Raw genomic sequence first — 13,384 nt, 5'->3', positions numbered from 1 at the left:
CTGCAGAGTCCCTTTTGCCGTGGAAGGTAACCTATTCACACATTCATAGGGGACTAAAACATGGACATCTTTGGTGGCCGCTATTTGGGCCATTATGTTCCACAGAGAACAACTAACTCTGCCTGTGGGAGTGGGTCCTTTACGGCTTTGTAGTTTCGCAGGAGCACCCTGGCATAAAAGGGAAAAGAGATTTACAAAAATGTGCTTGCACAAGGCATGGGGACAGGATAGCCTGGCTAGTTTTTGTGCCCTTCCCCAACTTTTTTTAGATTGCTTTTCTTTTTTCTTTTCCAGAAAGAGCCTGATTGCCTCTAGGGTTGTGTGATACATTACCTGTCAAGGCAGCTTGTTTCTTCCTATTGACAGATCTGAACAGAGGACCCTGACATTTTCATCATCACTGGAAATGTTAACAGATCTTACGGTGCCCAGGAGTTACTTTAATTGAACCAGAAAGGATGCTGGGCAGTGGGAGGGTCATGGCACACAGGGGTCTGAGGCAGCCAGGAGGTTCTCTGAGGTTCATCTTCAGATAGACTGTGTTCCACCTAAATGCTCCTGGGCAGGTCATCGGGCCAATACCTTATTAGAATGATAGCATTCCCAGAGCTGGGTGGGCTGCAGAGTTTCACTGATGCCATCTACTCTACTCCTGTCCTACAAATCAACTCAAAAGAGTTTAAACTGAGGTTGACTTTGACCTTGAGCTTGAAGGGGGCAAAAACTCAGAAATAGCGACATTTTCTGTTTCTCTTTTGATGTCACTGTGGCCATGAATTGCTAGGGGATTGGAGCCAGGGAAGAGGCCCAACTCTCTGCCTTCTGTCAAGCTGGGGTTCTGGCAGGCCTCAATCTGGCAGCTCCTGCTGTGGCGGTTAAGGGGAGAGCGTGGGAGCTCTGGGCTGCGGGGCCTGTGGAGGGAAGACAGGACCATGGGAAAGGCTTGTGCAGAAAACACATCCTGCATCCCTTTATCTCTTTGCACCTTCTGTTGATGTTTTGCATTTGTGGGTCTTCTTTGTGCCAAGTGGGACTGTTCTGGGTTTGGCTCCGGGATGCGGAGGTGGTAGATCGAGAACCACCCTGCCCCCACGGTGTGTCAAAAACAGGGGACCCTTCGGGACAGAGCTCCAGCGTACAGTGCACTTTTACATCCATTTGACTCCTACACCACCCCAGGAGGATGCGGAAACTCAGTCAGTGGCATTGCTCAGACCCATATCTCAGACCAACTCTCTGTCTTTCCCACCACACAACGGTGCCTCCCGTGGGCTCTGGACAGCTCCTGCTGGGTCAGGGCCATGCTCACAGCCACTGTCAGAATGACCTGCCCTTGGATTTCTACCTCCTTCCTCTCGTTCCCTTCCCCTCTCAACTACCTCTCTCCCAGCCTTTTTTCTTCCCTCTTTCTCTCTCTTTATTCTCTCTTCTTTTCTCCTTCTTAGCAACCAAAGCCCCTACAAATAACTCTCAGCTCTCGGTAGCCCTTAATAGGCTTAAGGGACTAGAATGCTGAGGTCAGGATGTCTACCACCACGAATGAGTGTCCTCCTGGTGCTTGCCTCCCCCGATCAGTAGGTCCTGGTTTGAGCAGGTAACCCGTCCACACCAGGAGAAGCAGTGGGGGAGGGGGCTTGGAATAGTCTAGGCCAGAAGCCAGGAGCCAGCTCTGGCTTGAGCTCACAGACAGCTCTGCCGATCATAACATTAGGTACATTACTGCTCCACTCTGGACCTCAGTTTTCTCATTGATAAAATGGGATAATAAATGCTACCTCCCAGGACAGTTGTAAAGGTTAGGAAAATTGATTTCATGGTACCAGGCATGTATTATATATTTAATAAAGTTTGGTTGAATGCGGCAGCAGCTGGAACACAAAACCATCCCAAGCAGTGGACTTGAAAATATCAGTATCTGTGTTGGGGTAATAAAAGCCAGGAAGCACCTGGAAGCATCAACAGAGAGGTGGAAGGGAATGGAGGAAGAGTGTCACTGGGAAGAAGCTGCTCATTGTTTTTCCCCCTGGGCATCTCAGCCTCCCCAGTACCCTGGATCCAGCCACTGAATTCAATTAATGCTTGTCTCTTCATGATGCGATGAAATCATCTTGTAACATTCCAGATGCCTAATGAGGGTGGGCACAGCTACTGCACAGCGAGTCCTGGAGTCTCCCTGCCTTCGGCACGCCCTGGTAGTAATGGTGATTTTTAAAAGCTGGGAAGCCCAAAGTGACTTCTCCCAAAACAAACTTGGTCAGTCCCCATGTCAGCAGAGATTCAGAGCCCAACCTGCAGTTGTTCCAGAAAGAGAAGCCAATTACAACATGCTGGGGTGGGGTGGGGGGGGGGGTTGGTGGTGCAGAGAGACTGGAAACTTGGAGAATAGAAATGGAAAGACTTGCAGTTAAACATGCAAATTGCTTGTCCCCAATTATCTCCTCTCCCTCCAAGGACCCCACTTAGATGGTAACAAAGGAATTGAAATGATAAGCCCACTACATCACAGGGAAGGGAAGAGGATTATCACTGGACTAGAGATTTCAACACATTTATGGAACAGAACAGTTGAAGGTAGCTGAGCAGAGAGATCTCATTTTCTTAACAGAGCCCCAGAGAGGTTTGAAAATTGATTACACCAGGTACAATGCAGGACAGGCGTGTGTGAGACGGGGAGTAAAAACCAGGGCGTCATTTGAAAGCTACTATATAGAACATTTGCCTTTGCTCCCACACCTAGGAAAACAAACAAGTTATTTTTTTAAATTACAATGTTCTAGAGAAAACAACCCTCCACGAACATTCTGGCTTGTAGAGGTTCCCAGTATAATACTCAGCCTGCTACCCCAGAACCCAAACATGAAACTTGCCATGCGTACAGAGCTCTCTGATAGTGACTTTTATTGCCTCCCTTTTAAAATATGAGCCAACAACCATGGATTTAAGGGAAGCAAACAACAATCAACAACAAATCCCAGAGAAAATAGACATAGCTCAGAAAGGAAAAGGTAACTTTAAAAACTACAAAATTTTAAACCCTAGCATCCTAAGAGAAATCCAAAAGAGACTGCATCTATTAAACAAGAGTAAGAATCTATAAAAAGGAACAAGTAAAGAACAGGCACCACAGAAATTAAAAATACAACTGCAGAAATTAAAATGTTAATTAAAGTGTTGGCAGACAGAGTTGAGAAGTCTCCGGAAAGTAGGAGAGATTTCAAAGACAAGACACAAGAGAAGATAAAAATAAATAAATAAATAAATAAAGGATTAAAAGAGAGGCAAAAAATTATCAAGGAAGTAGTGTATGATAATTTCACAAAACTTAAGGACATAAGTCTCCAGAGGACCCTGGATGTTTCCAGCTGTGTGAATGAAATAAAGAGGAATCCATAGCACATCATAGTGACAGCAGAACACAAAAGACATAGAGAAGATCTTAAAGGCTCCCAAAAAGAAAAAAATGAGTCAGCTGTAAATAATGACAATGAATTCTTACCAGTAATCTTGGTGCAAAAGACAATTTGAATGTAGAATTCTATTCCCAGCTAAACTAGCAACCAAATATGAGGGGAGAATAAAGAAAATTTCGGGTAAGGACTCAGAAAAAAGGATACCCTCTGTATCCCTTCTCCTAGGAAGTTATAAGATGGGAGAGCACACTAGAAAGAGGAAGACATGGAATTTAGGAGATAGTGGATGCAACCAATGAAAGCCATGGAGAGGAGTTCCCAGAGGCAGCTGGGTAGAGGTCCAGGGCGGTTTCCACAAATTCTAGAAAGATGAAGGAAGTGTTAGAAAGGAAATGTAGTTACAATGTACTACTTGACGCTATAGTAAACAATATTTCCAAAGAAACAATAACATCAACTCCTTTTTATTCATTTTCAACAACCACCAAAATGTTAATTACAGTAAGAGAACATAAAAGTCATCAACCTCGACATAGTCCTTAAGGGAAATTTACACCCCGAAAAAGAAGAAAGAGTGAAAATTAATGGGCTAAGTATCTGACCTAAGAAGTCATGCAGAGAAAAACAACTAAATAGACTCAAAGGAAATGGAGGAAGGAAATAATAAAGCCAACAATGAATGAAATAGAAAACAATGATACAGTAGAGAGGAGCAGCAAAACCCCAAGTCTGTTCTCAGTAAAAGTAGGAAAATAGAAAAAACACTCGTGAAGTTTATCTAGAAAAAAAAGAAGATGGATATAAACAATATTAAGAATGAATAAAAGGGGGACGACAACAACAGATACAACAGAGAAATTAAATATTATGGAAAATGTTAGGCTAACAAATTTGAAAATGTGGGGACAAAATGAACAATTTCCTTAAAAATATATAATGTGGGCTTCCCTGGTGGCGCAGTGGTTGAGAGTCCGCCTGCCGATGCAGGGGACACGGGTTCGTGCCCCGGTCTGGGAGGATCCCACATGCCGCGGAGCGGCTGGGCCCGTGGACCATGGCCGCTGAGCCTGCACGTCCGGAGCCTGTGCTCCGCAGCGGGAGAGGCCACGACAGTGAGAGGCCCGCGTACCACAAAAAACAAAAAACAAAAAATATATAATGTAACAAAAGTGAGGAAACAGAAAATTGAACAGATTTATGACCATTGAAATTAAATCAGTAGTTAAGAGTAAACCACACAAACTTACACACCCATGGTAGCCAGGCTCCAACATGGCCCCGGTGATCCCTGCCTCCGGGTGTTCTCACTCCAGCTGGTGCCCTGACGAGGCTGACCTGTGTATACCAGTAGGTTACTGAGGAACTGACGAAATGTGGCTAGCAAGGCTAAGCTATAAAAGACACTGGCTTCTGTCTTGATATCTCTCTCTTGAACACTCGATCTGGGGGATGCCAGTTGCCTATCAGAATTCCAGCAGGGTTTCTCAGTGGAGCTTGACATGCTGACCTTAAAATATGCATAGAACTGCCAAGGGCCCAGAATAGATGAAACTTTTCTGATGATAAACAAGGTGGGGTGGTGATTCTACCGAGAATTATCAGAGCTACAACAATGAAGACAGTGAGTATAAGACTAGATACATAGGCCAATGGTTTAGGCTACAGGACCCAGAAACCAACCCATGCATATAAGGAAACTTGATAAATGACAGCTTTGCAAACCAGCGGGGAGAGAATGGACTGTGTGATTAATGGTCTGGGACAATAGGATGTATGTTTGCAAAAAATACAGTCGGCTCCCTACATCTCACCGTATACTAAAATAAATGCCATGTGGACTAAAGATCTAAATGCAAAAAACTTTACAACTTTTAGAAGAAAATAAAGGAGAGTAGTTTCATGGCTTGAGAGTAGGAAGATTTTCTTTTTTTATATATAAATTGATCCATTTTATTTACTTATTTTTGGCTGCGTTGGGTCTTCATTGCCGCGCACAGGCTTTCTCTAGCTGCAGCGAGCGGGGGCTACTCTTCCTTGAGGTGTGAAGTCTTCTCAATTCTCATTGCGGTGGCTTCTCTTGTTGTGGAGCATGGGCTCTAGTCTTGCAGGCTTCAGTAGTTGTGGCTCGCAGGCTCTAGAGTGCAGGCTCAGTAGCTCTGGCACCCGGGCTTAGTTGCTCCTTGGCACGTGGGATCTTTCCAGACAAGGGCTCGAACCCAGGTCCCCTGCACTAGCAGCAGGATTCTTAACCACTGCGCCACCAGGGAAGCCCCAGGAAGATTTTCTTAAGACAAGAGTTTTTTTTCAAAAGCCCAAACTATAAAGTTTTATTGTTAAACTTGACTAAATTAAAATTAAAGTTTCTGCTCCCCAAAAGATAGTATGAATAAAGTGAAATAAGAACAGAAAAAAGGTACCTGCAAAGCATATAATTTACAGAAGATTAGTGTCCAGGATATGTAAAGAGTTCCTAGAAATCAATACCAAAAAGACAAAATGCCCCATTATAAGTTGGTTGACAGATATGCACAGATGATTCTAAGAATAAATCTGAACGTTCAATAGACATTTAAAAATAAGTTCAACTTCACTAGTTATCAGGGAAATATAAGATAAAACAACAATGAAATACAATTTCCTACCTATCAGATTGACAAAAATTAAAAATTCTGACATTATCAAGAGGTGGTAAGGATGTAGAGTAATGGGCCATAAAAAGAAAAGAAAAAACACTGGGAGTAAATGTCCATCAACAAGAGAACAGATAAACCGCGGTATATTCATTCAATAGAATATTATGTAGCTACTAAAATGAATGAACTAGAGCCAAATGCTTCATGTGGCTAAATCTCAAAAATGTGTTAGCCCAGAAAGAAGAGTTGAAGAATACTATATGCAGAGGACGAGTTTTATGCTGTAGGTAGTTTCAAAATTTGCAGCAATGTAAATAAATAAGCCAAGGAGGCACATAAACACACACACAACCCCTAGAGCGAAGGGTGAGCAGAACCAGTTGGAGTGGGAGGGTGCCTAGTGCCAGAGAGCCTGAGACGGGGGCCCACAGAAGGGAATGCTTTAATCTGCTAGGACAGTCAGGGAAGGCTTCACCAGGAGGAGACATGTGAACTTGGCCTTGAAAGAGAAGTGCACCTACAATGCCAGGAGCCCAGCTCTTTCTGCTCCACATCCAGTGGTTGTTGGAGGACCTATTTCTCTGGACCCTGAGCACAGAGCCTGACCACACAGGGCTGAGACCACCCACAAGTGAAGACTCACTTGAATGTTATCTCCAGTTTGAGGATGTTTGCTCTCATCTTTATATACATGGTGGGCGGGGGAACAGCTCAAAGCTCTTCTTTTGAAATGATGACAGCAGTAATAATTGCTTGCCCTTTAATAATAAGAGCTACCATTTACTGAGCATTTACTGTATGCAGGGCACTGGGCTGTCATCAGATGCTTTATTGCCTTTAGTTCTCACAACAACTCTAAGAGGCACGTACTATTTATACCTTTGAGGAAACCAAGGCTTTGAGAATTCAGGTGCCTTGCCCACAGTCCTATGGAGTTAGTTAGGTGGGATCTGAACCCTTCCGACTCTCCAGCCTGCGTTTTAACCACTGCTTCTCACAAGCAGACACCCAATGAAAGCAACAAGAGTTTTACTGCCTTCAATTGTAATAAATGAGAACGTGATCCGAGCATAATAAACTAAAACCCAAGCTTATCATTACATTCATGAACACCTGTCACTGTCAGGTGCTCCGTAAATGCTTGTGAAATGAGGTAGCGTTTAGTTTCAGGAAATGAAAACCAACCCAGTGTCAAAATGACAGTCTTCACCCCTGTAGGAAGCAAGTAGTAACTCACAGGCCCCGTGAACAAGCAGAGCAGCGCTTCACGGGCACGCATCCGTGGACACTGGGCGCTCCCAGCCCCACACTTAGACGTCCCGAACGTCCCCGCTCCTCCCCTAACCCCCGTCCCACCTGCTCTCATGCCCGCCCCTCCCCCGCTCCTCGGCGCTCAGCCCGGACCCTGCTGTAAGGGCTCTGCTCTGGGCACCGAGCTCCCAGAGGGAAGGCTGGGTTTTCTCTCTCTCAGCCTATCACACAGCGGACCTGCTCTGAAAATATACTTTTGTGTGGATGGAGTTCAGCGCTCTCCCCAAAACCCCACAGGTCAGACATACATAAAGTGAGAAGAAACAGGACAGAAAAAGAACTGGAAAAATTCTTTTTTTTTGTTTTGAAAAGTTCTTTTAAGATAAATTTGTTTATTTATTTATTTTTGGCTGTGTTTGGTCTTCGTTGCTGCGTGCGGGTTTTCTCTAGTTGTGGCGAGCGGGGGCTACTCGTCCTTGCCGTGCGCAGGCTTCTCATTGTGGTGGCTTCTCTTGTTGTGGAGCACAGGCTCTAGGCGCGCGGGCTACAGTAGTTGTGGCTCACGGGCTCTAGAGCGCAGGCTCAGTAGTTGTGGCTCACGGGCTTAGGTGCTCCGCGGCATGTGGGATCTTCCCAGACCAGGGCTTGAACCCGTGTACCCTGCATTGGCAGGCGGATTCTTAACCACCGCGCCACCAGGGAAGTCCAAGAACTGGAAGAATTCTGCTTTTCAAATAAAAGTAGATAAAGCGAGCACTCCATCTTCTCCGCTAGGAAAAGCCATTATCACTGGATTCCCCTGTATTCATGTTATTCATTCATTTCACAAACATTTACCAGACACCTGCCAGGTGCGGGAGGCGGGCCCTGGACCGAAGGTGGCTGCCTCCTTTGCACCTTCCCTCCGAAAACAGTGGAGAGAACCCTCCTTCCTGCTGGCACGGCGGGCACTGGGAGGGGCCTTCACTGCCCGCGCGCCCTGATGCACACGACGGAGGAGACAAAGGCACAGCAGGCAGCCACAATTTCTGACTGTAAATGGTATGGGGCGGGGGCGGGAATGGGAGGTGAGACTGAAAGGGGAAGAGAGAGGGAGAGAGGGAGAGAGGGAGGGAGGGAGATGGGAGAAGAGGAAGAGGAAGCAGGAGGAAGACAGCGGCAGCCCGTCGGGACTCTCTCCAGAGCCACGTCTGACAATACCCTGGTCACGTTTTAATTAATTGCAAGGTTTTACCATTGCCTCAAACCAGAGCTCTCTCTCTGATTAATTTCCGAAAGAGCCTGCCGAGTCGAATCATCGCAAACACTATGATCCCGGTTATTATGGCCTGAGCAGCTAAAAGCAGAAAATAGAGACCCCAGAACAGGCTCTGGTCCTGACTTTTGCCTTCGGCCACCGGCCGGGCCCACGCCCAGGACTCGGAGCGCTTGGGTCCCAAGGAAGCGCGGGCAGGGGCGGCGGGCAGGGTGGGCTGCTGGGGGCCTTCGGAAGAGCCGAGGGCAAGGCGGCGGGAAGGCGTGCTCCCGGGGCGCGGGCAGCCGGGGTCGCTGAGGGGCAGGGCCCAGAGCGACAGGCCGGCGTGCGGCCCGGGGCCGTGACACAGCGGGGCCTCGGCTCGACCCACGAGGCCCGCGTGCCGCCGCAGCCACGCCAGGAATGGCCCCAGGCCACAGTCGCAGCGCCAGGGATTGTGCCCCAGCAGGACCTTCGCCAGCCGGGGCAGAGCCTCAAAAACGTCTCCGGGCAGTGTCTCCAGCTGGTTGTGGTCAAGCTGGACCTCCTCCAGGCTGCTGAGGTTGCGGAAGAGCTCGCGGGGCAGGGTCCGCAGCCGGTTGCGGCGCAGCGACAAGTGGCGCAGCCCGCCGAGGCCGCGGAGCAAGCCGGCGGGGAGGGAAGCCAGGCCGGTGGAGCGCAGGGCGAGCACCCGCAGCTCGCCGAGGCCCCGAAAGGCGTCCTCCGGGAGCGCGCTCAGTCGCGGGCTCAGCGTCACCCCCAGGACCCGCAGGCCGCTCAGGTTGCGAAAGGCGGCGGCAGGCAGGGTGCGCAGCTGGGTGGCGTTCAGCCACAGCTCCCGCAGGCCGCCCATCACCCCGAAGAGCACCTCGGGGAGTTCCTCCAGCGGGTTCTCGAACAGTGTCAGGTAGGTCAAATTGTGCGAATGAAGAAAGAGGGCAGAGGGCAGAAACTCGAGGCGGTTTCTGGAAAGAGTCAAAGAGCTCAGGCTTCGCAGACGGTCGAAGGCGCCAGGTGCGACGGAACGGATGTGATTTCTGTCGAGCTGCAGCTCCATCAGGGCGCGCAGGCTATCCAACAGCCCCGAATCCAGAGACACGAGCTGGTTCGAGTGGAGCAGAAGCTTCTCAAGCTTAACCTGGACCCCAAACAATCCCTCGGGCAGGTGGGTCAAATTATTTCCCGATAAATCCAACAATTTCAGGTTCCCCAGGTGTGTGAAGAGGCTGGCAGGGAGGAAAGCGAGCTGGTTTTGGTTCAAAAAGAGCTCCTGCAGGTTAACCAGTTTCTGAAACATGTTTTGGTCAAGGCTCTTTAGTTCATTGCCGTCCAGAAACAACTGTTCCAAGAGCACCAGCTTATCCAACAGCGCGCCTGGAAGATGAGTGATCTTGTTGTGCGATAACCTCAGGGTTTTAAGTTTTATCAGATCGTTGAAAGTGCCGGGAGCAATGGCCGAAACGTGGGTGTCGGACAGCATTAGGCGCTGCAGGACGGTCATGCCACTGAAGCTGCTGTTCAGCAAGGCGCCGGGGCCCATTCGGAAAAGCAGGATGTGCGTAAGGTTGGTGGGCAAGCCGAGCGCCGCGATGCGCGCCACGCTACCCTGCGAGCACTGCGCGGCGTCGCGGAAAATGCACCTGCAGGTGGGTGGGCAGGGGAAGGGCTGGGCGCGCAGGAGCCCGAGCGCGGCGCACAGCAGAGCGCTCCTCAGCATGTCTGGAAAGGCGACCGCGGCAGATCTGTGGGCAGCACACAAAGGACAAACGCTCGAATTTCAGTCTTGTAACCCTGCATGATCCTTTCGCCAGGATTATCACTGACTTTGAATGTTACCCAGGTACAAGTTAAGTCTCCCTCTTAGGAGTGCTGATTTTCCTGGGTGGTGAAAAGGCGTTCATCCTACACTACGAGGCCTCGTTCGTTTTACTGATTTTCCACTCTTAGTTCAAATCGTTGAAATGAAAGCGTTTTCAAGCAATGGAAAAGTCAACACCTTTAAACCTTTACATAGAGAGAACTAATTAAAATAATCTTTCTCACAGTCAAGCTCACAGACATCACAGAGCAGTGTGCATTGTGAACATAGCCCTGCTCCTGACTTCATGACTTAGCCTGGGGTGGCTATGACCTACAGCCCTGAAGGGAACAGCAAAGTCTGTTAAAACAGCAGCGACCATCACCTGATTCCTTTTATCACAGTCATGCTGTATCTTCAGTGCCAACTTACTCTAAAACAGGACCACCCCATCATAGTGAACCACACTGAGAAAAGTAGGTAATAGTACCTATCACTTTACACCACGCATTGTTCTCAGCACTTTATTTAAATTAATTCACTTAATCCTTACAATAACCCTATGAGTTAGGTACTAATATTATCCCCAATTAAAGGATGACGCAACTAAGGCACAGAAAGGTTAAGTAACTTAACCAGGGTCCCAGAGCTAGAATTTGAGAGTAGTATCTCTGATTGAGCCATAAATAAGGAGCTATCACTTCTAAGATGCTTAAATAAAAATGAGTACTCGTGGCACTGAATTATCTGTGAAATACAGCAATACTAATCGGCCAAAACAATGTTTCCTACACGTAATTTTAAACGAATTGCTTCTTGTACTAAATTTTATTTCTTATCCGTACAGACTAACCGAGCCCTCCAGTTGCCCATACTAATTTTTAAAATATTTGGCCTTACCTGAAATGCTGCTGCACCCCAAAGCAACTGAAAGGCTTAGAGCTTTGCATGTGATCGGGCACTTTCCAGAGGAAGAGGGAAGTATCCTTGCATCCTGAGGATAAAGGCTTTCCCAGAATAAAAGTCACGTTAAGGACCCTATCTCAGAGGGCATATTCTGGTTTTTAATGACGAATCTCTTCAAACTTTGAAAAAGAGACCATATATCACCCAAGTCCTATGGCCAAAGCCGAATGATAAGAGCAGGAGGCACAATATGACTCTGTGATGTGTGTCCAGTAGTGACACAGCTGGGCCACTGCAGCAACCGCCCCCCTGGTTGGGCTACACTTCCTCTGGGTGTTCCTTTTTCTGCCCTTTCGCTCCAGTTCTACTCCAGTTCCCCTCTCCCCCTTTTAGGAATAAGGCTAAGGACATTCTCAAGTGCCCTACTCATTTTTTTTTTTTTTTTCATTTTAGGAGTAGTAAAGCTAAAAACATTCTCAAATATGTTCCATAATGGCCTTGCTGGGTTGAAGGAAGGGTGTCCACATGTTCAATTGAACATAGGGATGTCAAACTGCTTTGCAAAGTAGTTGTGCCAATGTATGCTGCCACCTGCTGTGTATGACAGTTCCCGTACATCTCCACCCACGCCTTGGAATTGATTTTTTAAATTTAATTTTTGCCATTCGTGTGAAATAATTGTCTCGGTATGGTTTTAATTTTTCATTTCCCTATTGAATTATGAACTTGAGCATCTTTTCATATTTCTAAGGGACAGTTGTGCCTCATCTTCTGAGAAATTTGGGTTCTTTTGACCATTTTTCTATATGCAAAGTATGTATGATTGTGTCTTTAAAAAACTGAATTGTAGGCATTATTTATGTATTCTGGATACTAATCCTTTGTCAACTGTAGGTGTTACAGATATTTCATCTAGTTTGTGCTTTGCCTTTCCACCTGCTTTCTGTCTTTTGATGGACAGAAGTCTTAATATAGGCAGAGTTATTAATCTTTAAGATTTGTTTTTTTATGTCTATTAAAATAATTCCTCCTCTCCTCTCAAGCCAAAAAATATTCTCCTATAACACCTTATTATTATATTTTAGAATTTTGTCCTTCGCATTTAGGTCTTTAATCTGTCTAGAATTGATTTTTGTGTATGATGTAAGTACAATTTTATTTTTTTCCATTAGGATAACCAGCTTTCCTATATATGTATATCCCTTCTTCCCTCAGAGCTACAATGTCAGCACTGTCATAAATCAACATCTGATGAGTGTTGTGTGGGTCTGTTTCTGGGCTATTTGATAATCCCTATACCAACACCACACTGAAATATAAAGTCTGAAAATATCCAGTGTTTTATGAAGTGTGAAGAAGTAGATATTCTTATACTACATTGGTGGGAATATAAATGGTAGCAAACTTTGGGGAGGAAAATTTAGTAGTATCAACCAAATTTTAAACATACATATTCTTTGTCCAGCAGTTCCACTGCTAAAAATATATCCTATGGGAATGCTCATTAAGACATGTACACAAAAACTTATTTGCAGGATTTTAATAGAAAAAAAAGAAAATCTAAATGACCATCAATAGGGAAGTAGTCGTTTAAATTATAGTATATCCATGCAATAGGATGCCTTGCAGACTTTGAAAAGAATGGATTTGAGCTGCAAGTACTGACATAACTTTCAAAAATTATTTTTGGCTGCGTTGGGTCTTTGTTGGTGCGCGTGGGCTTTAGTTGCGGCGAGCGGGGACTACGTTGCGGTGCGCGGGCTTCTCATTGCGGTGGCTTCTCTTGTTGTGGAGCACGGGCTCTAGGCACGCGGGTTTCAGTAGCTGTGGCACACGGGCTCAGTAGTTGTGGCTCGTGGGCTCTAGAGCCCAGGCTCAGTAGTTGTGGTGCACGGGCTTATTTGCTCCGCGGCATGTGGGATCTTCCCGGACCAGGGCTCGAAACCGGGTCCCCTGCATTGGCAGGCGGATTCTTAACCACTGTACCACCAGGGAAGTCCCTGACATAACTTTCTAAAACACACTGAATGACATAAATCAAGGGCAGCATAGCATATAACATGGGGTTCTATGTGTGTAGGATTTTTTAAAACATATGTGCATATATATTTCTTCTAGAACAATACACCCAAGAAACTTTAGTATTCCCCCT

General features: G+C 46.5%; 1 protein-coding gene across 1 annotated transcript; it reads right to left on the bottom strand.

Annotated features, from left to right (window-relative positions):
- Positions 1 to 7,938: 7,938 nt before the first annotated feature.
- Positions 7,939 to 10,258, bottom strand: GP5 (glycoprotein V platelet). Its single transcript, XM_027106758.1, has one exon. The coding sequence runs from the start codon at positions 10,243 to 10,245 to the stop codon at positions 8,536 to 8,538; it is 1,710 nt and encodes a 569-aa protein (XP_026962559.1). The 5' UTR covers positions 10,246 to 10,258; the 3' UTR covers positions 7,939 to 8,535.
- Positions 10,259 to 13,384: the final 3,126 nt, after the last annotated feature.

The sequence above is a fragment of the Aethalodelphis obliquidens genome, unplaced genomic scaffold (genome assembly GCF_003676395.1).
Source record: "Aethalodelphis obliquidens isolate GAN/ISIS:26980383/991018 unplaced genomic scaffold, ASM367639v1 scaffold1, whole genome shotgun sequence".
In the NCBI taxonomy this organism is placed as follows: domain Eukaryota; kingdom Metazoa; phylum Chordata; class Mammalia; order Artiodactyla; family Delphinidae; genus Aethalodelphis; species Aethalodelphis obliquidens.
The sequence above is the reverse complement of the archived record's forward strand: the minus strand, read 5'-3'. Positions and strand labels throughout refer to the sequence as shown.